General features: G+C 38.4%; 1 protein-coding gene across 1 annotated transcript in view; it reads right to left on the reverse strand.

The window, feature by feature from the left end:
* dtx1 (deltex 1, E3 ubiquitin ligase) overlaps nucleotides 1-19,539 on the reverse strand; it is a 43,952-nt gene extending 24,413 nt beyond the window's left edge. Inside the window, exons 1-2 of the mRNA XM_079896530.1 lie at nucleotides 19,305-19,539; nucleotides 16,687-17,416 (exon numbers count right to left, since the gene is read on the reverse strand). Of these exons, the coding sequence (XP_079752656.1) occupies nucleotides 16,687-16,948 (262 nt within the window). The 5' untranslated portion in view covers nucleotides 16,949-17,416; nucleotides 19,305-19,539. The remainder of the gene's footprint in view (nucleotides 1-16,686; nucleotides 17,417-19,304) is intronic.
* Nucleotides 19,540-24,571: the final 5,032 nt, after the last annotated feature.

The following is a 24,571-nucleotide window of genomic DNA, read 5'->3' on the forward strand; positions in this document are numbered from 1 at the left end:
TCAAAAACACGCTTTGAAATCGCTGGTGTTTCTGACGTCACAAACTACCTTGTAACCAATCAGATCAACGTGTGATCGTCAACCAGTGGATCTCTGAACTGAGTGAGTGAGTGGAGGCGGGGCTCATTTAATTAAAAAAATGTCATTTTGGTGATCAAAGATGAGTTTTAAGGAATACAATTATTGACTACAGGGGGACTTTAAAGCTACACTGTGTAAGATTTTCTCCCATCTTTTATTCCAAGATTAACATGGCTTCCAGTTCGACTTCGTCCATGAGTGTTCCTTCAAGTGATGAGGTTACTTTAGAAAACTATTACAAATTGCATTTAGTTATTTAGTCAGTTAACACGAATAATATTTTTATGTTTTCGTTATTTTGGTACCATTTCATTGCTAAAATCAGCTATCAGGTTCCCAAACGAATACAAACTAATCTTAGTAAAGTATCAGTGGTATCGTTATTCCGGCAGTCGCGAGTAATCTCCCCATCGCATTCGTCACGCTGCCACTGAGTGTAAAAGCGCGAAAGTCGAAGCTTGAATTTCCAGGTATGTCCCTCTTTGGCTAATGTATTTTCAAGATGGAGGCGCAACATGGCTGCCGCCATTCGAGCGACTCGCTCGTATGTATTGTGAATGGCAGATTCTACGCTTACGAGAATACTGGATTAGTTGGTGGAAGTAATTACACATCAATGAGCACATCTAATTTTGATAGAACAAAGTGTTTTTTGCTAAGAATCAACTTAAATTACACAGTGTAGCTTTAATGAAAAATTGATCAAAATTAAGTGAGTTTGTGGCTAAAACAAGAAAAAATATTTGTCAGTGGGGTCAGAAAAATAAACTTAATTCATAGGGAAAACAAGATTATTTTTGTGACTCAAATGGCAGATCATTTTTCATGTTTTAAGCATAAATATTTTTTATAAATGTTTATATCAAGCAAGACTTAGGGCCCTATCTTACACCCAGTGCAATGAAGCACCAAGCGCGACGCAAGTGTTTTCTGCTAGTTTCAGCCTGACGCAGTTTTCATTTTCACGTCCTGCGCCACATTGTTTAAATAGCAAATGCATTTGCGTCCATTTGTGGCCCATGGGCTGCTGGTCTGAGAACGAGGTGTGTTCTGGCGCATTATTGGCGCATTGCTATTTAGAGGAACAGAAATAGACTGAGCCATTGACGACTGAAACCTGGTCTAAAGTCAATGGCGCATTTTTTTGTTATTTAATGAGCACGTTAGTAATGTGCGGGTCCACAACGCGCTACACTCTGCTTATTAAACACACAGGGACGCACAGCAGCACACAAACATGCCAAAGATTAAAATTAAAAGGATTACAAATGTAAAAGATTATTATTGTGTACATAAAGATATGGTGGAATCCGGCCTGTCCCGCAGAAGGTCTGTTTGCACACTTTGACCTCGCGCATGAGCAGATCCGTTTGCGCTCTGGAGTTCGGTCTTTCCACAATCAAAGTCCGTCATGTAAATAGCGAATCCTCAATGGCGCGAGCGCAACTGGCATTTAAAGGGAATGGGAGATGAGACTCTGATTGGTTTAACGCACGTAAATCCCAAAACACGCCCATTACTCATTAAGAGAATAGGGAAACCGCTTTTAGACCATGCGCCGGGAGCGCCGACCATTTGTCCCGTCGTTAAACTAGCAGAAGTGAATTCGGACACGCCCTCAGTGAACTTGCGCCGTCCGCTTTAGACCATGCGCTTTGATCCTTAAAATAGGGCCCTAAATATCTTCAGTCATTTTGCTTCTCCAGTAAATGCGTCTTGATTTAAGAATGTTTAGATATTTATACTGGAATATTCCAAGTCTTCTGAGACCAAGCGTTTGCTTTGTGTGACGCCTATGTGTACTTTTGCAGGTGCTGTGGATGCTTTCAACTGAGAATCAATCACATTATCTGCAATGTACTCATTGTACAATTAGATATTGAAATGACACTTGATGAATCATAAGCTTTCTCAGATGAGAGTTTGGTAAGAAGCTCCAGACCGGATGGATGTGAGGGGAGGAAGATGGGAAGAGGAAGAGGAGAGCAGCACACACACACACACACACACACCAGCACGACTGACCTTGAGTTTCCCCAATCCAACCCTGACTCTCCCACCCGGAGCGGATCATAACAGCATTACTGACCCGAGGTCAGACCTCAAAGTGTCACATCCTTAAACTGAATCCGAAAGGTTTCGTTAAAGCTGCGAACTTTTGCACCAACAACACACAGCATTTCCCAGTTCCTCATTTGGATTATAATCATTGACAGCGGTTACAGGTGAAGTTTCATACACTTGCTTGTTATTGCAAAGTCTACAAAAAGAGTGTCTGCACGAGTTAAGATGTTGCATCACGTAGTTTTTATAAAAGTATATCAGAGTCAAACTCTTCAACATTTCAACTTTGATTCTTTACACAGAGACAAATGAACAGCATGGAAGTAAAGAGCTAAAGTTAGTCGAGTCGTGATGAATTGAGAAAGTATTATCATAACTGATTAGCATATTAAACGGAAGGGAAAATCAAATCCATCACACCTGGATAGACAGTGAGAAACTGAAGTCTATTTCAAGAGATGATTACCAGTTAAAACAATATTGAAAACAAAAAAATATCAGAATATTTAACATCTCGTCAAATAAAAGTAGTAAAATGATTTAAAATCCAGCTATTCATTGTCATATTGTGATATATAAACCAACTAATGTGATTTACATGTTTAAAAATGCGAGTTTATTATTTTATGTTATATAACCCATAAATGATAGGATATGAAAATGCGTTGCATAACAAGAATTACAGTCGACTCGACAGATCTGGAGATTTCGGCCGTTCCTCCTTTCCTGGAACTGCATGACTAGATAAAAGTTTCCCGCAGGACTAATCATGATGCACTGACTCTACAGGCTCAATGTGACTTACAGCAAGGTCATGTGTGTAAACGTGAACACACACACACACCATAAATCATACATAAAGATGCACTGTGCCGTTAGTGGAACAACAGTGAACCAGTACGATTCCATTGGCTGTGTGATTCTGATTAGGGCCGTGTGATGTGGATAAAAAAATAAATCCTATCATGATTTTTAATCAATATTACGATTTTGAAACAATATTTCCTTACTCATACTTGTCTATCATTTTTTGGAAGCCGGCTTTATTGATGATATTTGCAGGCACCATTTATTTGCATAAATATCGTCGTAAGGTGTGTAGTTCGCAAATGCCTTTATTATTGGTTTTGATGTATTGACTGGTTTACCTTCCCGGTTTCTTGCTTTCTTCCATGTCGTAATGCTGGCGGAAAAATCCTGCGGTTTAGAAACTGCACGTTCGCATCGCGATTTTATTACAATTTTGATTAATCGCACAGTCCTAATTATGATGAGGTTTTACATTATTTGGAATATATAGTGATCAGCCTCAGATATACTCACACACACACACACACACACTCACAAACACACATACATATATAATTCTGATGAGGTTTTACATTATTTGGAATATATAATGATCAGCCTCATATATATATATACACACACTCACACTCTCTCTCACACACACACACACACACACACACACACACTCTCACACAAACACGCAAATAAATACACACACAAATACATAAACACTCACACATACACACAAATACACACAAACAGACAGACACACACTCACACAAACACACACACACAAATACACTCAAACAAACACACACACACACCCAACAGGATGTTCTGTTCTCAGACTTCCACTGAGACCAATACTTGAACACAGAGTTAAGGAAAACAGACACACACTTTCTCCATGTCCTTCCTGAAAGCTCTGGTCACATCCCGTCGGATCCTCCGATGATTTTATCCTCATCTGTCTGTCCTCTTCCCTGAACCCAAACCTCACACTTTCCCTTTACACTCGCTCATCCGGTCTCTCATCCGGTCGGTCCGTGTGTGTCGTCTTCTCTGTCTCGGTCTCACGGCATCATCCAGATTACTCTGTTAAGACTCGCTCACTTATCCGGACACAGATCATCTGACTGAATGTATATATAGTGATTTCTAGATCTGAAAAGTCAGGTAAATAATTTAAAAAAAAATCTTTTTCATTAATTTTTATACATGTTTTTGTACAGTTTAAAAATTATTCTAGTAATGCTAAGCTCTAAAGTACCTGAAAGTAAAACAATATATATTTTACTAATATATTATATATATATATATATCGAACGACTGGAAAAGTTGTGTGGCCTTCGAATATTGTTGTATTTTTATATTTGAATATTTAAACATTTTACTAAAGTTAACATTTATTTTATTATAATATATAAAATATTACAAAATAATATTAATTATATGTATTAAACATTTAATATTTGAATTCACCCCCTCAACAAGCCTAATTTGAACTGATTTCTAGACCGGGAAAAGTCATGTAAATTAATACAATTGTAAAGAGTCATGGGTATTTTTACACATTTTGAGTACAGTTTATTTATTTTATACACTTTGCTACTTACAACAAGCTCATAAGGATTTTATCAGGTAGAAACTAAGAGAAAAAAAAAGTATTTTATTAATAATCGAATGACTGGAAAATTTAAAGGGCCTTCGAATACTGATGCATCTGTTGCAAATTTAAATTTGAATATTCTTACATTTTATTTCTTGATTGTTATTATTTATTTGTATCTATTTATTTATTTTATTATAATTTATTTTATTATTCAATATATACAATATTATAAAATAATATTAATTATAAATATTAAAGACATTTATTATTTTAATCCACCCAATCACCAACTGAACAATATGTGACGTAGCCGAATTTTTAGAGATTTCTGAATTTCTAGATCTGGAAAAGTCAGGAAAATTTAATAAAAATAAATATTTTTCTTGTTATGCAAAGCTCTAAAATATTTTATCAGGTAAAAATCCTGGAGTAAAAAAAAAAAATGTTTTACTAAGAAATCCCGAATGACAGAAAACTCATTGAATATTGTTGTAAACGGTTGTAAACGTTGTACTGTTGAACTGTGTCATCAGATCTGCTAATAAACCGGAGTTTGCTATTTGTTAACAAAGGGAATGTAAAATGTCCTTTTCTGTTTGGACAAACTCCACATGTGATTTTATCTGAATACAGATACAGATACAAACCACTCTGCCATTGTAACAGATACAGATATTGCTTTGCTCATGTGAGCCCTGCGAGGCTGCTAGTTAGCAGAGTTATGCAGAGCTTGCAGAAAACAAGGACTTAAAAGACTGGAGCTCTAAGCCATGACTGCAGAGGACCCAAAACACACACACACACACACACACATGCACGCACACACACACACACACGTGTAGATGCATCGTGACCGTCCTGCGCCAAAGGAAGTTGGTACAAAAGTGTCCGCTGCCCCTGTGATGCCCAGTATGTGAGCGTCAGCGCCAATTATGCCCACTTGACTAAACAGATTCACACAGTATATGATGTACTACAGTAAACTCACAGGGTACAGTAGATGCTTTGCTGTGATGCAGCTATTGGTGTCAAGCGTTTCAGATTAGACCACTGTATTTCCTGCAAGAAAAACCCAGAACGCTTTCTCTCACACACACACTCGGTGGAAAACCCCGTGATAAACCAAAGCAGTTCAACACCTCCACTATTCCCACACACTGTATGGGGGCGGAGCCTCTAATCAAACAATCTGGGGCGGAGCCTCTAATCAAACTATCTGAGGGCGGAGCCTCTAATCAAACTATCTGGGGGCGGAGCCTGTCATTTTGCTGCATTCAAATTATGTCAGAAAAATGTTATTTAAAATAAGCAATGAAACAATCATAGTGGAATCAGGGTTAATATAATTTACTAAAACCATAAAATACATTGTTGTTACTTGCAATAAAATAAACTGGGCTAGTTGCCATGGCAATATTTCTGACAACCAAAACAACCAACATAATGTAGACATTTAAAAAAAAAAATATATATTGCTCAAATATTACAATATTACTAAAATACAGTATTAAAATTGCTCAAACTGTACAGAAAATGCAAAAATAAAAAACTAATTCAAAATATAAAAAACAATAATAGTATCTCAATTATACTAAAATAACACTATTAATCAGAGATCTTAGCCAGAGATCACTCTTTAGGAAATTTGTTGCTAAGCAGAACAAACTACAAACCAGTTTTATTGTATTATCATAATTAATATTACTTTTTATTTTAATTTTAGTTAAAGTTTTAGAAACTTTGTTGCATGTCTTTGTCATTTTTATTCTCTTTTTTTTTTTTTATATATCTGTAGTTTTTTTATTATTTTTTTATCTAAGTTTTAATTATTTTAGTAGTTTAGTTCATCTAAATGAAAATTAGTGTTTACACTTTTTAGATTTTATTTTATTTCAGTTAACGTTTATTTTATTGCATGTAACAAATATGTGTTTTTTTAATGGATTTAGTTTTAGTTAACATTAATAATCTTGCATCAAACTTCATGCAAGAAAGTAAAATAAGCGTAGAACTAAAGGACGTGGCGTGTCCTGGCTGATTATAATTCACCTTGAGACTGCAGATCCTTCTAAGAGCACATTTGGCTGTCATTCCTAATGAGCAAAGTGGAAACTGTGGCCCTACGCTACTCCATTTTGGATCGGCCGCATGGGGAGCTCCTGCCAAAAAGCATCTGGCTGATATTATTCATACAACCAGTCAAGACAAGACAAGTGCTGACCAGAGAGAGAGAGAGCGAGGGGAGGCGTCTTGGCTCTCCTACATCACCTTTACAGGCTAATTGTTTTAAAATGCTTCAGTCTGCAAACGTGATGAGAATAAAGAAGAGGCTGCTGTAATGAACTGCCCTGAAAGTTCAACAACTCATGTCAGACGGCCTGTAAAACACACACATGACACTTACATCAGCAGCGTGTGCTGTATCAATATTCTGACTCGACCAATGGCGTGAGTTTGGGGGCGGGACTACCTGTGTGTCTGAAGATAAGAGGCGGAGCAGAAGAAAACAATTATTAAGTCAATATGGTTTGGAGCCATTAGTGGTGCAGAAATTAACCAGCAGCTCCAACATACACGTGTGTTTCCAAAAGTTTGGGGTCTGTAAAACAGTGTTATTCAATGTGTTGACAGACTTTCCACTGAAACGGGAAGAGAGGGCGGGACATATTGAGAAGCTCCTCCCCTTTTTTAAACAGCCAATAGCGTTTAGTTTATATCACAGCTCAGCCAGAGCCGTGGTTTCCTCCTAATCTCTAATCGTTTCTCCATCGAATCTCCTCCATATCACTTTAAAATACAGCATTCTGTGTCTAATTCAACAGGTCCGATACGTTTTGTGGTTCGCGTCGACTCGATCACATGATCCGCTCTATATATCGTGTCTCTGAACTGGAGCTGAGGCGGTTCGTGTGACACTAACGTGAAACCAGACTTCATTCGCCTCAATGGAAAGATATTTACACTGTCTGAATCGTTCCCTATCCCCTATATAGTGCACTGTGTGTCGTTCACCTTATAGAAAATAGTAAATGTGAACACGTGAACGATTTCAGCCACAGCTTCAGCAACTATTTATAGTGTAGGGGGCGGGGCTTCAGATTCTAGAGAGCATTTGATTGGACAGAAAATCTGATGAGAAGCTGAAGTGCAGTGATGCAAACAAAATCATTTATCCATATTGGCAGAAGTGAAAGATTTGAACACTTATATCTTCTAAATGTGAATTTTGTCATTGTTTTGAAACATGCTAGTTTATAGATAACTAGCTTATAGATAGGTAAGACTAACATAATCATCCTAAAAGCCAAAAAACTTCAATTTTAATATCATGGGGACTTTATGGAGTGTTATTTTACTTTTTTTTTTTTTACTTTATTTAATTTCTACTGAAAACTACTGTTAGAACCAGCTGAAAAAAAACAACAAAGCACTGTTTTTTTGTAATGAAAGATAAAAAAAACAAAGATATAGAATACTGAATAGAATAGAATGAACAGTGAAAGTAACAGAAGCTCATATAAGTCCATTTAACAAGGCATTATTATGCATGAAAATAACTGAAGTAAACATATATTTGCCAAACGAATTAAGCCAACTAATATGATTAACATTCTTTTGGTTTCTCTACCTAATATTTTTTTTAAATTACAAATATAATGAAAATACAGGGATCGGTACTCTGTATCAGCGATTACCAAAAATGAAAATATAAAAGTGTGACTTTACTGTGACTTTTGATCAAATGAATGTGTCCTTGCTGAATAAATGTTTTAATTTAATTTCAAAACAAAAGACACCAAACTTGTGAAGCGTTTGCTGGGAAACTGCCAGATGTAATCTGTATAAGTTTCATTCTCAGTAAGAACACAGAAGAATGAGACTCTATATGCACGTAAATGCCCTACTAAACACTTAGGCAACACAAACCTGCATTCAAAGAAAACACTTAACACGTTTGTGACCACAAAAGCCTATGGGTTTACACATCAGCTCGAATGAGTTTCTCACGCTCAAAACAGAGCTGTGAAAATCTTAACAACTGAAAGTTAAACCGAAACACTCTAGCCATCATCATACCTGATCCAGAAAACCTCTAGAAATGACTGTAAACTCTACTTTCTGGCAGATAAACTAGTGGACAGCAGCATGAAGGGCAAAAAATAGCCAGATGCATAAAACAAAAACGTCACGACCTTGCAGAAGCATCTGCCAACCGGCTGCTTTAGCACTCGACTGAATTAAAGCATCATGCACTAATCCAACTATTGGCTAAACTCACCTACTAACATCTGCCTTTCAGCAAATCAGATATCACATAACTTAATTAATATTCATGAGCCAGGCCGTGGCTGGCCAATCAGTGAGACCACAGGCTGTTCTGTTTGAATTAAAGACACTAACAATTAGTCACACTGTATATTAGCTTGGCGCTGACTATAATAAGAGTATTTCTGTGACAGTAGTGTTTGTCAGGGTCAGTGTGTAATGTTTACTGGCGACTTGAGAAACAGCGACTGTGGGACGAGCTGTGTGACGCCTGTTGCAGTTTACATACAAACTCATTCTCCAGCACAACGTTCAGTTTTTGAAGCAAGAAAACTGATTCCTATGGAGGCCCTAAAGGGACATGGTGGTGGAAAAAAAATATGAGATGGAGGAAAAATCCCAATGCTTTTGCGTTCTCTCGCAAAAGTTTTGCATTCTCACGAGAAACGTTGTGTTTTTTGCGCAAACACTAGGCTTCTCAGGGGACTGAAACGGTTTGCGAGAGAATGTAAAGCAATGGCAAATAATTTTTTCACCATGTCCCTTAGAGGCTCCGTAGATTTCTACCAATACACCTTGTTAATATTTTTATTTTATTTTTTAGAAGTGTTAGAGGTGCTGTAAGCTGTAGGCATTTTGTTTATGTATTCTCTTTGGGCTTTTCTCTCACTCCTGAAGTCTTAATACTTCCTAAATAGTGTTACATCAATAAATTTGTTGTACCACATTTCTGTTGTTTTTGGTGTAACTTTTGGAGCCATTTGTTTTGTTCATATTTTTAGTTACTTTAATGTTGCTTTCCCCTATCCTAGACTGGGTGGATCATAACAGATGTCACACGTTTTTTAGGCTGAAACATTTTTTGTCACATACAGCAAACATCTCCTCACTATCTGCTAGCTGCCTGTCCCCTGCACACACTGTAAAGAAACGCGGTCTCTGTAGACAGCCCAGCCTCCACAAATGGCAACAAAAACAAACTGGCCCAGCCTGGACCACGAATCATAACAAACAGTGTTCCAGCCAATAACTGACAAGAATGATTTGGGGGTGGGGGATGGGGGGTTAGTGCACATGAAGGGGAGGGGGAGTGGAGGAGAGAGAAGCATGAAGAGGGAAGTTAGCTAGAGGAGAGATGTCCTCGACAACGACTACCGTTAGAATTATATTCTCTTGAATTTTGATATGGCCGACACACGACCAAAGAGACGACGTTCCGATGAACAAATAACAAAGAAGAGGGAAAAGGAGAAGGAACGCGTGAAGTCCAGAATTTACATCGGGGGAGGGGACGGGACGAGGAGGAGGGAGGGTCAAGCTAGAGCCTAGTTAAAAAATAATGCTATTAAAATAATAAAGATGCAATTCAGACAAAAACTGACTTAAAGTTAAAAGAAAAAATATGATGGATGGATGGAAGGAACCTGGTAATACCACCATTAAAATAATAAACATGAAAACCAGACAGAAACTGATTTAAAATTAAAAGTAAAAAATATTTTTAAAATAATGAATAAATAAATAAATAAATAATGCAACCTCCTATAGCAAAACCACAGTCGCTAAAATAAGAAGATGTGTGAACAAGAGAAAAGAATGAAAGTCATCTTTGACAAAAAATATGCATAATTATAATCAGAGCAACAATGTTTAAGGCTTAGTGGATGACATTCCTGAAAAGTTCACATTCACGTATATGCATTTGGCAGATGCATTTATCCAAAGTGACAATACATTTTTCCAACCCATGCATTCTTTGGGAATCGGACCCATGACTGTGGCATTGTTAGCACAATGCTGTACTGTTTGTGTTATAGGAAGGCTGCATAACTGGATAGTTAAATTTTAAATGCCAGCATTAAAAACGTTTTATTAACACTAATTGGCTGATGATATTTATAAAGCGCCCTTGAATACAAAACTGTATATCTCCGTCCAGTCCATTGAGCTAAACAAATCATTGCAGTGTTACTTTGCAAATGAGACGTGTAAGAGAAGACATCTACAGCGCTGCAGAAAACCACAGACTCTCTCCTGAGACAAACAGACCGATTGAGTCTGGCCAGAGATCAAACCCCATTCAAACACACACAATCACATCTGCACTGCCGTTCATCACACACACAGACCAGACGCTCTCCAGTATTTCCTTATTAGAGATGTGATGAAACCTCTAACAGTAAGTGATAAAGTTGAGTATGTGCGTCATCCTGCAGTGTTTGTGCTCCAGACACCAATGATTCCTCAAATCCTGTGTGTTGTTGAGGAGTGTGTGCTGCTACTTTACTAGGTGATCAGAGGCACCCTTTTTACCTTTATGGACCATAAAACAGGCAAAAAACTCCACAGATGCACATAGAAGGAACCCAGAACACCTTAGAAACCCCTAGCAACGCCTTGGAAACCATGCAAAGCACCATAGCAACTACGTAGCTCTGTGGCTGGGCCCAAGCTTTCGAATGGTCTCCCTTATCATGTGAGGTTGGACATTTTTAAATCTACTCTTAAAATAAATTTTTATTCTTTAAACCTCTTTTGTTTTTTGTTTTTGATAGTGTAGACCTGCTTTGTACTATTTACAGCACTTTGGATCAATCTATATTGTGTTTAAATGTGCTTTATAAATAAATGTTGTTGTTGTTGTAGCAACACCCTGGCAACCAATCAGAACCCCCTAGCAACTGCATAAAACATGCGTAAAAACCACCTTCGAAATCTCATAGCAACGCCTTGGTAACCATCCACAGCACCATAGCAACTACGTAGCATCACTCTGGCAACCAATCAGAACACACTTGATATTGTATAGCAACACTAAAAACAATTTTAAAAAGCCTGGCAATTGAATGAAAACATGCTTAAAACCTCTTTAGAAACCACATAGCAAAGCCCTGGCAACCACCCACAGTACCATAGCAATTGAATAGCAACACCCTGGCAACCAGTCAGAACACACAAGCTATTTTTTTTTAGAAAACTCTAGCAACTGCACAAAAACGTGCTTAAAACCACTATAGAACCACATAACAATGCCTTGGCAACCAGTCAGAACACACTAGCTACAGTTCTGCAAAGCAACATGCTAAAAAACATTTAGAAAACCCTAGCAACTGCATGAAGACATGACAAAAACTGACAAAAACTGGCAAAAACCAAAGCAACGACACTGTGATGCCCTGGCAACCAGTCACCCGGCAATCCTAAGATGAGCAGCACTCACATCAAACTATTTTCCGCATGAATCCCACAAGGCTGAAGGAAGAAGGAATTCTGCAGGGCTGAGCGATGTCAGTATGACCTTAGTGACCAGCTGCTGTTTATTAGACACAGTACCATACTGCATACTTACTGCACACGAGGAAACCTCAAACTAATGACAGATCCAAGCAGTGAGGGAGGGACACCACCACTACACACACACACACATGAATCTCAGAACACTAAATCTATTAAGAGAGCTCCATCTGGAAGAACCAGGACACCTAAAATAAGCATGCATACATCCAATTCAGAATATTAAACTTCATGTTAAGTGGTCCAAAATTTTACACACACGCAAGACAAAATGTCTTATCATTAAAGTTTTCTTATTTAATTTTTAATGATATGACCTCAACTTTCTGATCAAAGTTCAGTCAAACCCATCTAGTCTAAGAGACTTGATTTGACTTATAACAAAATTTTGACAAAATGTAGTTACTGCCTTTTTGCCTTTGCACAGCTGCATAGCACTTCAAATATTGGTTTTCGATACATGTTGTTATATTTCTGAGGACAGTGAAAAAAATTACAAGTACAACCAAATCTACACCCCACCCTTTACCCCAATATAAAAAAATGTAAAAGGTAAAACCCTAGAAACTATATAAAAACATGCTTAAAACCACATAGCAGCGCCTTGGCATCCATCCAAAGCGCCATAGCAACTGCGTAGCAACACCCTGGCAACAAATATGAAAACCCTAGCTACTGCATAGCAACATGCTAAAATCATTTAGAAAATTTTTTCTAGTGTATATATCTATGCACCAGTCTGCGCACACGTCACACACTAGGATGCGCTCGCGCCCTCAGATCACGATATAAATACTGTTCGTTTTCTCACACAAACCGCTCGTTTCGTGTCTTAGGCCATCAATGTGTACTTACGATGGGGAATTGTTTAATTTGGACGATGGGGAATTGTTTTAATTTGGACTCTGTGCATGCTCTTTGAGACCGTGACCATAGACCTGCATTATATGACTGACAGACAAGAACGGTTTGACCTAAAAATATAAAAATTGAAACTACTGCGGAAAAAAGACACCTACATCTTGGATGCCCTTCAGGTAAGCTAAAACATACCAAAATTTAATTTCAAAGTGAACTATCCCTTTAAAGCCACCTTAGACATTACATAGTAATGCCCTGGAAACCATCCAAAGCACCATAGCAACTGCATAGCAACACCCTGTTAACCAGTCAGAACACACTTGGTATTGCATAGCAACATGCTAAAAACCATTTAGAAAAGCCTGGCAACTGAATAAAAACATGCTTAAAACCACGATATAAACCACATATCAACGCCTTAGCAACCATCCAAAGCACCATAGCAACTGCAGAGCAACACCCTGGCATCCAATAAGAAAACCATAGCTACTGCAGAGCAACATGCTAAAATCATTTAGAAAACCTTAGCGACTGCATAAAACATGCTTAAAACCACTTTAGAAATCACATAGCAACGCCCTGGCAACCATCCAAAGCACCATAGCAACTGTATAGCAACATCCTCGTAAGCAGTCAGAACACACTGAACAACTAAAAAACATAATTTGCTTAATTTATTCATAATTTTTCAAATGGAGACGCTCCCAAATTGAAGGTTTTATTGGATTTACCTCACTTCAGGGAAAGATTTTTTCACAAACCCACACAAACACACTTTTAAATGACAAAGTACCTTAGACTTAATGTTTTTAGATAATGCCCATTAAATTGATTACTAGCTTAACACAATAACAGAAAACTTTATGCATGTTTTAGAATGTAAAAAACTCCCAAAGGGAGGTTTAGTCAGTTTAGTTTTAGCTCACTTCTGGGGACAATTTTGTCCCACAAGAATAACTAAGTAAACCCACCCATCCCACACACAGAGAGCGTGAGCGAGAGACAGACAGAGAGAGAAGAGCGCGAGAGAGAGAGAGAGCGAGAGAGAGAGAGAGAGAGAGAGGGGCGAGAGAGAGAGTGAGAGAGTGCGAGAGAGAGAGAGAGAGCGCATCTGGAACTTGGTGAAGCAGAGAAACCACGAAGTCAGAGGTCATACAATGAGAGACGTTGATTTCTTGATTTTAGGTTTAGTCTGGTTTCACAGATTAGCATGAAGGCCTCAATATCCAGAAGAGTCTGTGGCACATGTTTCTATTACTTTCACAGATGAACTACTTCCACTTAAACAACCTTCCTGCAGCCAGTCAGTTTTAAATTTACATGCTAGTTATTGGTTAGCACCAGAACTGTGCTGTTTCTCCAGCAAAACTTAGCTAAGCTGCATTAAACTAGTTAAGAAGCCAAGAAGAAAGAGACACATGGCAATGATATCAAAGTACTTCCTCATCAGATTAATGTTCAGAGATTGATACAGAAACATTGACTCAACAGAGTTCAGGATCAGGACTATCTGTCTTAATGACTAGAAGATCTGTGGGAATATTTACTACTGTATCTAGTGATGTTATTTCCACGGAAATGACACACTTCATCTTTAAAAGATGTGCTGTAATGAACACAAACATGCACCAAAATAACACACAGCTCTGTTTTCCACAGAGCATCTCATGTGTCCTAATTTAACCCTGAACTGTTCTACTTTAGGTCATGTTCTCTCATGAGGGAAAACAGTGGCCTGCGGCAATGGCATCATGCGAACAGAGAGCCCCGGGGACGTGCCGATCTGTGTGTGTGTGTGTGTGCGTGTGGAGAGAGATGGTCTTCAGAGAGTATCAGATCTTGGTTGGAACCGCACAGATTTTCCAAGCAGACAAAAACCCTGAAGCTGTCTTTTGTTCATCTAGTTGACTTCAAATGCAGCACGAACACTACTAGCACACAAGACCCTCTCAGACAATCTCTCACACTTGTTTCTGAACGTTTAACCTTGAAAGGTGTGCTTTTGATGTGTGGGAACTTTAGTAAGTGGTTAGGCAACTAGTCATTTAGTCCACACTTTCACATTCAATTCATATCCACTTCACATGCACTGCAAAAAAAAAAGATTTTTGAACATCTAAACATTCTTAAATCAAGATACATTTAAATCGTTTAAAACTTAAACTGTCAAAATTAAGTGAGTTTATGATTTAAACTAGAAAGAATATCTGCAAATGGGGTCAGAAAAATAAATCTAATTCAAAGGGAATACGAGATTATTTTTCTGACAACACTGAAAGATGTTTTGTTCTTGTTTTAAGCACAAACTCACTTAAAGGGATAGTTCACCAAAAATGAAAAGTATCCCATAATTTACTCACCCTCAAGTCATCCATTCTTCTGTCAGCCAAACTCAATCGGAGTTGTATTATAAAATATCCTGGCTCTTCCATGCTTTATAATGGGAGTGAATGGTAACTTAGATTTTGAAGTTCAAAAAAGCGCATCCATCCATCATTAAAGTGATCCATACGACTCCAGGGGTTAATAAAGGCCTTCTGAAGCGAAGAAAAATATCCATATAACTTTATAAACTATAATCACTGGCTTCCGGTAACGGGCGTACGCGAGTCTAGTTCCGGCGGAAGAGTGACCTCTGACCCGACACATGACCAGTGACCCAACGCATGACCAGTGACCACTGACAAGTGACCTCTGATCCGACGCATGACGTATTGACGAATGCAGAAGCGCAGAGGATCGAGCAAAACAAACACCGGAGTCTAAAACGAGAATTTTGAAATGTGGGAGGAGCTTGAGTTTGTTGTTTGAACCGCGAGAGGCTTTCGACTCTCACCTGAATTTACGGTACTCCTACATCCTATGTCATGCGTCAGGTCAGAGGTCACTGGTCATGTGTGGGGTCAGAGGTCACTCGTCATGCGTGGGGTCAGATGTGACTTGTCATGAGTCGGGTCGGAGGTCACTCGTCATGCGTCGGGTCAGAGGTCACTCGTCATGCTTGGGGTCAGAGGTAACTCGTCATGCGTCGGGGGTCAGAGGTCACTCGTCATGCTTGGGGTCAGAGGTCACTCGTCATGCGTTGGGTCAGATGTCACTCGTCATGCGTCGGGTCAGAGGTCACTCGTCATGCGTCGGGTCAGGTCAGAGGTCACTCGTCATGCGTCACGTCAGAGGTCACTCGTCAAGTGTCGGGTCAGAGGTCACTCTTCCGCCGGAACTAGACTCGCGTATGGCTGTTACCGGAAGCCAGTGATTATAGTTTATAAGTTATAAATATGGATATGTTTCTTACACAAACGCATGGCTTCAGAAGGCCTGATTTGAGTCGTATGGATCACTTTTATGATGGATGCGCTTTTTTGGGCTTCAAAAACTCAGGCACCATTCATTCCCATTATGAAGCTTGGAAAGAGCCAGGATATTTTTTAATATAACTCTAATTGTGTTCGCCTGAAAGAAGAAAATCATATCCACCTAGGATGGCTTGACGGTGAGTAAATGATGGGAAAATTATTTTTGGTTGAACTAACACTATAAATCTGATACATTTTCAGAAAAAGATTTTATGCAGTGCATGTTAAGTGGATTTGAACTGAATGTGAATGTTTGGACTTGCCTAAACACTGACTAAAGTTCCCACACACCAAAAGCACACCTTTCATTGTTAAACATCCAGGAAAAGTGCATCGGCGGAGTGATGTGTATCCGTGACTCACCTGTGTCTTGTCTGAACTGATGCATGGACTGCAGGTCGATGACGTACGGCGTGAGCTGCGGATCCACCTGTCCCAGTATGACGGTCCCACGAGCGTCTCCCTTCAGGACGTTTTCGATGTGATGACAGACGGTGGCGCTGTACGGCCTCCATCGGCCGTGTTCGTTCATCCATTCCCAAACCACCACCCGTGCCATGCTCTGAGACGAGTATGCTCCTCCTCCTCCCAACGACGCCAGAACCCCGGAGCCGGGTCGAGCCATGCGACTCAACTCCACGACAACAGCAGGCAGAGCAGAACTCGGGACAATATATGCAGGGAATACCGTTCCAAAAGAATGTTCTTAGACTGTCAACATTCCGAATTCTTTGCTTCTGCTGAAAGAACGACCACATAAACAACACGAGCTGCTGTGAAAGTCAACGCACGTCCTGCAGAAAAACGAATTAGGCTCCGTTCACATGAGGGATTCGCCCATGTAATCGAGTTTGCACACATAAACTAGATTAGTTTCTAGTATTCCAGCTCTGGAAGTAATCATGCTCTCCAAAGTAAGTAATCCAGAAGAGATGATCTGAGATGTTATAGCTCGTTTTGAAGGAGTCCAGAAACTGTTAGTGATGCTCAGACGATCTTGTAATCCTGTGGTCCACTTTTCTGGTCTAGATCCGGTTGACGGAGAAAACGACGCTGTCAGACAGTTTCTGTTTCTATATTCTGAGTCAGAAGTCTGAAGAAACAGACAGAGGAGAGAGAGAGAGAAAATCAGACAAAAAATACAAGATAAAACCCCATTTAATTGAAGGTCACACTCAGAGCTGGGGAGATTTCTTACAAATTGTAGTCAGCTGATTCCAAATCACATGATAAAAATAGTTAGTGATGCAACCTAGATTACTCATTTTAGGTTTCATTCTGACTACTTTTTAGATTACTTTTGACCCAACTTGTTTATCACATTGTTTTAACAATCTTGTACCTTATTGATATAAAAAATACAAAGAAAATATATTCCATTGGATATATTGCTCCTGGAAGAGCTTCTGAACATATATAAGCATCAGGCTTTTTTGGAAAGGAAAATTTAAAATAAAGTAGAATCAATGAATTATGAATAATCTATGCCATCGTGAGAATAACATGTAATCAATAGAAAAGTAACTGTAGTCTGATTGATTACAAGCATTTTTAATGTAATCTAATTACAAGTACTTACAGATTACATAATCCAGATTACATGTAATCAGTTACTACCCAGCACTGCTCACACTAAAGTAACTTGTTTCCGCCACAAAATAAAAAAATAAAGGTAACTGCAACCTTTTTATCTCACAATTCTCACTTTTAATATCTCGCAATTGTGAGGAAAAAAAAAAGTCAGAACATTGAGATAAGTCGCAATTATCTTTTAAAATGTTTTGTTTTATGGCGGTCACAAGCTTCCATACTAAATAGGTGTAGAGTTATCATTAACTAAAACATAATTACTTGATCATTGGCTTCTGTGCTATTTAATCAATACATTAATAAAGCTAATGCAAGCAGAAACATTGATGACCTTTCTTTTCATTTATATTTTTTCACAAGTCTTTTTGGCGTTTTTTTATATTACAGTTAAACCACTTAACTAAAAATGTGTTATTGCTTTCATGTAAAATTATTCAGTTTTATTTTAAACATTCAAAAATTCTAATTTTACAACAAGTCATTTGTTTTTCTATTGAACTGGAATGTCTCAGATGCATTATGGAGCAGTGAAATACATATTTACATGCATGGCAGGGATTTTTTTTTTTTTTTAAATGCATTTAGATATTAGTTATCCGATCATATTTTATGTAGCAGTTAAATGTTTTAAAACACTGTAGTTTGAATTTTGCCATCAGTAGGCAGTAGTGTGAACCGCATCTACTGATGCCACATGCAGAATCTGTAGGAAATCATGTCAGACATACGCATGTGAACATAGACTGAAAACACGAATACAGAGAGAGAGAGATCCCTCTCCTCCTAACCTCCCTTTAATAACCCCTAATGAAAGAGCCTGTACCAGTGATCAATAACTGCATCATAAATCCCAAATAAACCCTTCATCTGTTCCTCGCGTCGCCGCGCGTGATGATGTGCGCGCAACCCGAACCCGAATCTATGGGAAATAAGCGCATATGTTTGGCCTCAAATCTGCTCTACTGTAACCCAGTTCTGCCTGAGGTCCATGTAAACGTGTAGAAGAGCCGGTTCTGCTCATTAATCTGCTCTCGATTCATCTTCATTTACGAGCAAATGATCTCGTTCTTCTCCCTATGAGCTCCGGATCCGCGTCTCCTCTTGATTCGATTCGATTAGAAACTCATCAGTGCATCACACTGGATCAGATGGGACGATTTTCTCCACTAAAAGCGCTTCACGCAGGTCCAGTCAAAGCGAGGATTCATCATTACTAGATATTAAAAAGGGAATATGCGCGCTCACAGATCTCTAGGAATAAACTGGACACACATGAGCCTTTTATATTGGCTCATCCTGACTACAACATCGTAAATGCATTCGAATTCGTATTATTTCATTTCAGGTTTCACCTCAGAATGGAGGCAGAAACGAGGAGAGGAATCAGTCACCTGTGATGAGAAGCGTCTCCGCCGAGCCGTGACGATGAACCAGGTTTGATCCAGGAAAAAAAAGGACGCAAAAAACATCTAACCGGCCTCAAACGAGAGGATGAGCAAACAAAGTGTTTGTAGATCACATTCCCGACACGAAATGAGCAGAAGAGAGTCGGAATGCACCGTGTTCTGCTGTGCATGAGCTGTATTGGCTGTTGCTCATGTTGTGCGCATCCTCCACCGCGCGACTGTTGCTCGCTCGTGCGCGCGCGCGCGTGCGTGCGTGTGTGTGTGTAGCTCTATTTACCTCAACATGGAAATTTCAGCATGAGAAAATCAGATTTTCCGTTCTAACGATTCCACTTCAGAATAAAGAGGAACATTATCATAGTCATATTGCTTAAAACAATAAATTACACTGGAAAAATGGTGTAGAATCCATTTTAAGTTAGTGAGTATTACAATATTAATTACAAAGAAATGGGAAGTAACATTAAACGTGAAATTCTGAAGTAGCAAGACTGAAATAGTATTTTCTTGTAAGGCAATACTCTGATAATATTTGTTGTATTTACTACTTCAAAAAGATCCTTTTTACAATGTATAGTAAATTACAGAACATTAACATATACTAAAACAACAGCAAATATTATTATGGTAACATTACAATGTGGTTTCATTTGTCAACTATAGTTAAAATCACCAATACTTCTACAGCATGTATTAATCTTAATTTTGACATACTAACACATTTAGTAAACAAAAAGTGTGAACTAACACAATAAATAATTGCATTTTTATCAACTAATATTAAGATTAATAGTTGCTGTAGCCTACTTGAGAAACTAGACCTTATTGTAAAGTGTTTATCAATTTTGGATTAATTTATAAAAATTATTATATTTTTAACCATAAAAGGGGTGACATCCTGGTGGATACAAATATTAAAATCAAAATAAGTCATGTTTAAAAAAAAAAAAAAAAAATCATGAAATTGTATTATTTGTGTCATAATAAGATGGAAAATAGCAATAAATTAATTTTCTGATGTCTCTTTGTCTTGCCCTTTTTAGGGTTAAGCAAGAGTGTTGTTGACACATATAGGCCTATAAACATGTTTGCCATTAGATTGACACAAAAGTCCACTAAAGGAGAGTTGAACTGAACCCTTGTGTCGTTTATTTAGATCCCAACATGAACTAAACACAGCAAACAATGATAGAGTTGAACTTGAACTAAACATGAACAGAACTCACCAACAGAGGTAACAGGGAACACAGGTAACATACAGGCTTTATAAACACAAGGACTAATGACTTAACAAGACACACCTGAGCACAATAAACCAATGAAAATGTTACACATGAGCCTATGATCACATAACGGATAAGGGAATCACATGACAAACAGGAGCCATGACTATGAAAACTACTAAATAAAATAAATGAAAACCCAAAACCAAACAGCTCTTTAATGTGGAAGCTTGTTTTAATCACGGCTTATTGCGACTCTTTACTTCACAGTTCAAACTTTGTTTCTCGCAATGAGCACAAAACAAAAGTCAGAATTATGAGTTTATATCTGGCAATTATGAATTTATTTCTCACAATCGCGAGTTTATATAACTCGAGTTCTGACTTTATTTTCCCCAGAAGTGTGAGATAAACTCAGAGCTGCAACAAACTAAAAAAGTCAGACCTAAAAACAATTCATTACCTTTTATATTTTTTATTCCATAGAGGAAACAAACTTTCATAGTTTTAAAAGAGAGTTAAAAAAAAAAAAGGAAATAAAAGAAGGCCTATAGTAAAATCATAAAGAAGAAAATTAAAATGAAATTCAAAAACAAAAAGATAGGCTTAAAATATAATGTTCAAAGCTGATTAAAACAAATAATAATAATTATATATATATATATACACACACACAATATATTATGATGATTGTAAGATGTCTTATTTCAGTTATAAAGACGCATATACATCATATTAATGTAATTATACTGTAATATCAGGACTTTTAAAACCAGGACCAAACACTTTGAGAACAAGTTCATTGATCATCCTAATAACCGGACTAAATCTCTAATAATGATTTTATCAAGTTGAGTCACATTTATTTGTATGCCACGTTTCATAATACACATCTTTTCCAAGCAGCTTTATAGAAAGTCATGTTATATAATGCCTTAGTGCTTAACTAGAGCATGCTGGGCAATATGATGACATCATATAACTTTATATATTTCTCATTTTATTCAACATTTTTTTGTTTAAAAATAACATGCCAAATTCCATCTGAATGTAATCAGGAATAACTTTGCAATAATAGATAGTTATTTTAATGTCACTCTCCCTTGAAATCATTCAGAGTGTAAATTGTAAATGCAGTGTGATTTATGATGATAAAGTTAGTGCAACACCACGAGTACCAGGTTTTGAGTTACAGGAACAGTGTGTGATGAAAACATTAGGAAATGTTGATATACAGCCAAGTAATATATCCATCCGTTCACAATCACCTTCAGAAAGTAATGCTTTAACATGTCCAGACAATAAAACAGTCCTTTGAGGAATAATCATCATAAAACTAATCACTCATCAATGACTGCACATCCATCATCCATGGCTCTGACTGGACTGAGTTCATCTGCCAGGTTTGTATGAGAATTACACAGACACAGCGCCCTCTAGTGTCTGAGGATATCCACTGTACTTCTGAAATCAACAGTTGAGCATCAACTCACATGAGCATCACTTTAAGACTGTATCCTGGAATCCTGGTATCTAAAACATAAGTAGGGGAGAGCGGGGCACAGCCTAACACATTTTGGTTTTGGCTCAATTATAAAAAAAATAATCAAGTTAGATTAATCTTTTTTTTTTTAACACAAGAAACTTACACATCTCTGCTACAAATGAACACAATGGGCCCTTTTTTTGGGCAAAGTTGTTTTGTGCTCATTTAACCTTGCGTTAGGTTGTGCCCCGCGCTCCCCTACAGCGAGGCTAAAGGCGCACCTTAAAGTCCCCCTGTGGTGAAAATCCAGCTTTTAATGTTGTTTATGTGTCTATGTGGTGTTTTTAATATGATTTAAGGACAAACCATGTGTAAGTTCATAAGTCGACAGCATTGCTGAGTATTTCCTCCTTAAAACTGCAGTGAACCAAAGACAGTCTCAAAAACACGCTTTGAAATCGCTGGTGTTTCTGACGTCACAAACTACCTTGTAACCAATCAGATCAACGTGTGATCGCCAACCAGTGGATCTCTGAGCTGAGTGAGTGAGTGGAGGCGGGGCTCATTTGCACATTCATAGAACCACGCATACTAAATGAGGCAAGGGTGTCGAGTTACTTTCAAGATATTTTTTCCAAGGACAAAAACACTTAAATATGTCATGTTGGTATGATATGTCAGTCGGAAAAGGGTGGCTTGCCCACTTCAGGTTGGTGGAGAGTTCCTGCCTCAAGTGGAGGAGTTCAAGTATCTCTGGGTCTTGTTCACGAGTGAGGGAAGGATGGAACGGGAGATTGACAGGCGGATCGGTGCAGCTTCTGCAGTAATGCGGTCGATGTACCGGTCTGTCGTGGTGAAGAAAGAGCTGAGCTGCAAGGCGAAGCTCTCGGTTTACCGGTCAATCTACGTTCCTACTCTCACCTGGTCATGAGCTGTGGGTCATGACCGAAAGGACAAGATCCCGGATACAGGCGACCGAAATGAGCTTTCTCCGCAGGGTGGCTGGGAGATCCCTTAGAGATAGGATGAGAAGCTCGGCCACTCGGGAGGAGCTCAGAGTAGAGCCGCTGCTCCTCCACATCCGCTGCTCCTGGACGCCTTCCCGGGAAGGTGTTCCGGGTGTGTCCCATGAGGAGACCCAGGGAAGACCTAGGACACGCTGGAGGGACTATGTCTCCTGGCTGGCCTGGGAATGCCTCGGTATTCCCCCCGGAAGAGCTGGAGGAAATGTCTAGCGAGAGGGAAGTCTGGGCGTCTCTGCCCCAGCGACCCGGCCCCGGATAAGCGGAAGATGATGGATGGATGTTGGTGATCAAAGATGAGTTTTATGGGATAAAATGATTGACTACAGGGGGACTTTAAGAAAAAAATTGCTTTTCACTTCAGTGTATGAGTGCAGATTTTTGTTTTGTTTTTTGTATTGAGCATTAATGGAACAACAGATTTTGTGTGAAAATAAATCATAAAAGTGGTTTGCTTGTTTAAAAAACGTATAAATGTATGAGGTGGGGAGGAGGGCCTTTTACCCCACAGACACACTGTATTGATACAAATTGATAGTTAATACTTGTTAAAAAAATCACTTTAGCAAAGTATATACTTTTTTTTAAGTAAAGATTCTGAAAGCATTGGAGATCCAATAATAATTTAGTATGGATATACAGTAACAATAAATTTGATATTTTATCTACAACAACAATCTACAATATTTCTTTTTTTTTTTTAAATATTAGATCAAATTAGCACAGAATGAACTTTGCGTTGCTGTCCACGATCACGTCAAGGATTAGCCAAATTTCACATGCATCATCAAAAGTGGTTGTTAAAGGGGAACTTTTATACAAAATGCACTTTTACATGGTGTTTGAACATAAATGTGTGTTGGCAGTGTGTGTACACAACCACTCGATAATGGTATAAACCCACTCACACTCCCCATAAATCATAAGCAGTGTCTCAGAACAAGCTATTTGCAGATTCTAGCAGTGTGACATCATATATGCCTAGGCTCCGCCCACAACCGCTGAGGGACTCCGCCCTATTAGCATAGACCCCGCCCCTCAGTGAGCTGCACACAGTCCACCATGTTTATCTCCTCGCCAGAGCGTTTAACAGCAGCGTTCAAGTTAGAAATGTACGCTTATTAAAGCTGCTAAAGTTATTCAGTCAAGAGCAGTGAGTGAGTTTCTGTTTTTCTTTTGTTGTTTGATTCATATTAACAGCATATACAGCAGTAGGTACGGTATATTACACTGCTGTCACTTCAATACACAAATCTAATATACACATGTCATTTCTTTATTTGCTGTTTACGTTCAGACATAACCGACTGTGTTTATGTGAACTTTGTGTGTTTTTGACACAACCTTGTGTATTTGACAGTTTAAGCACAATAACACGTGAAATACATCTTGGTTTAATACTCACAGGACACCCGTCTGTGTGCGCTCAGAAAACCATATCAGAAGTCTAGACTGACATTGCTTTAAAACGCATGCAGATAATAAACTTTAATGAAGATTAAGAAGTGCAATGTCATGTGA

This window comes from Squalius cephalus (genome assembly GCF_949319135.1).
Source record: "Squalius cephalus genome assembly, chromosome: 16".
In the NCBI taxonomy this organism is placed as follows: Eukaryota; Metazoa; Chordata; class Actinopteri; order Cypriniformes; family Leuciscidae; genus Squalius; species Squalius cephalus.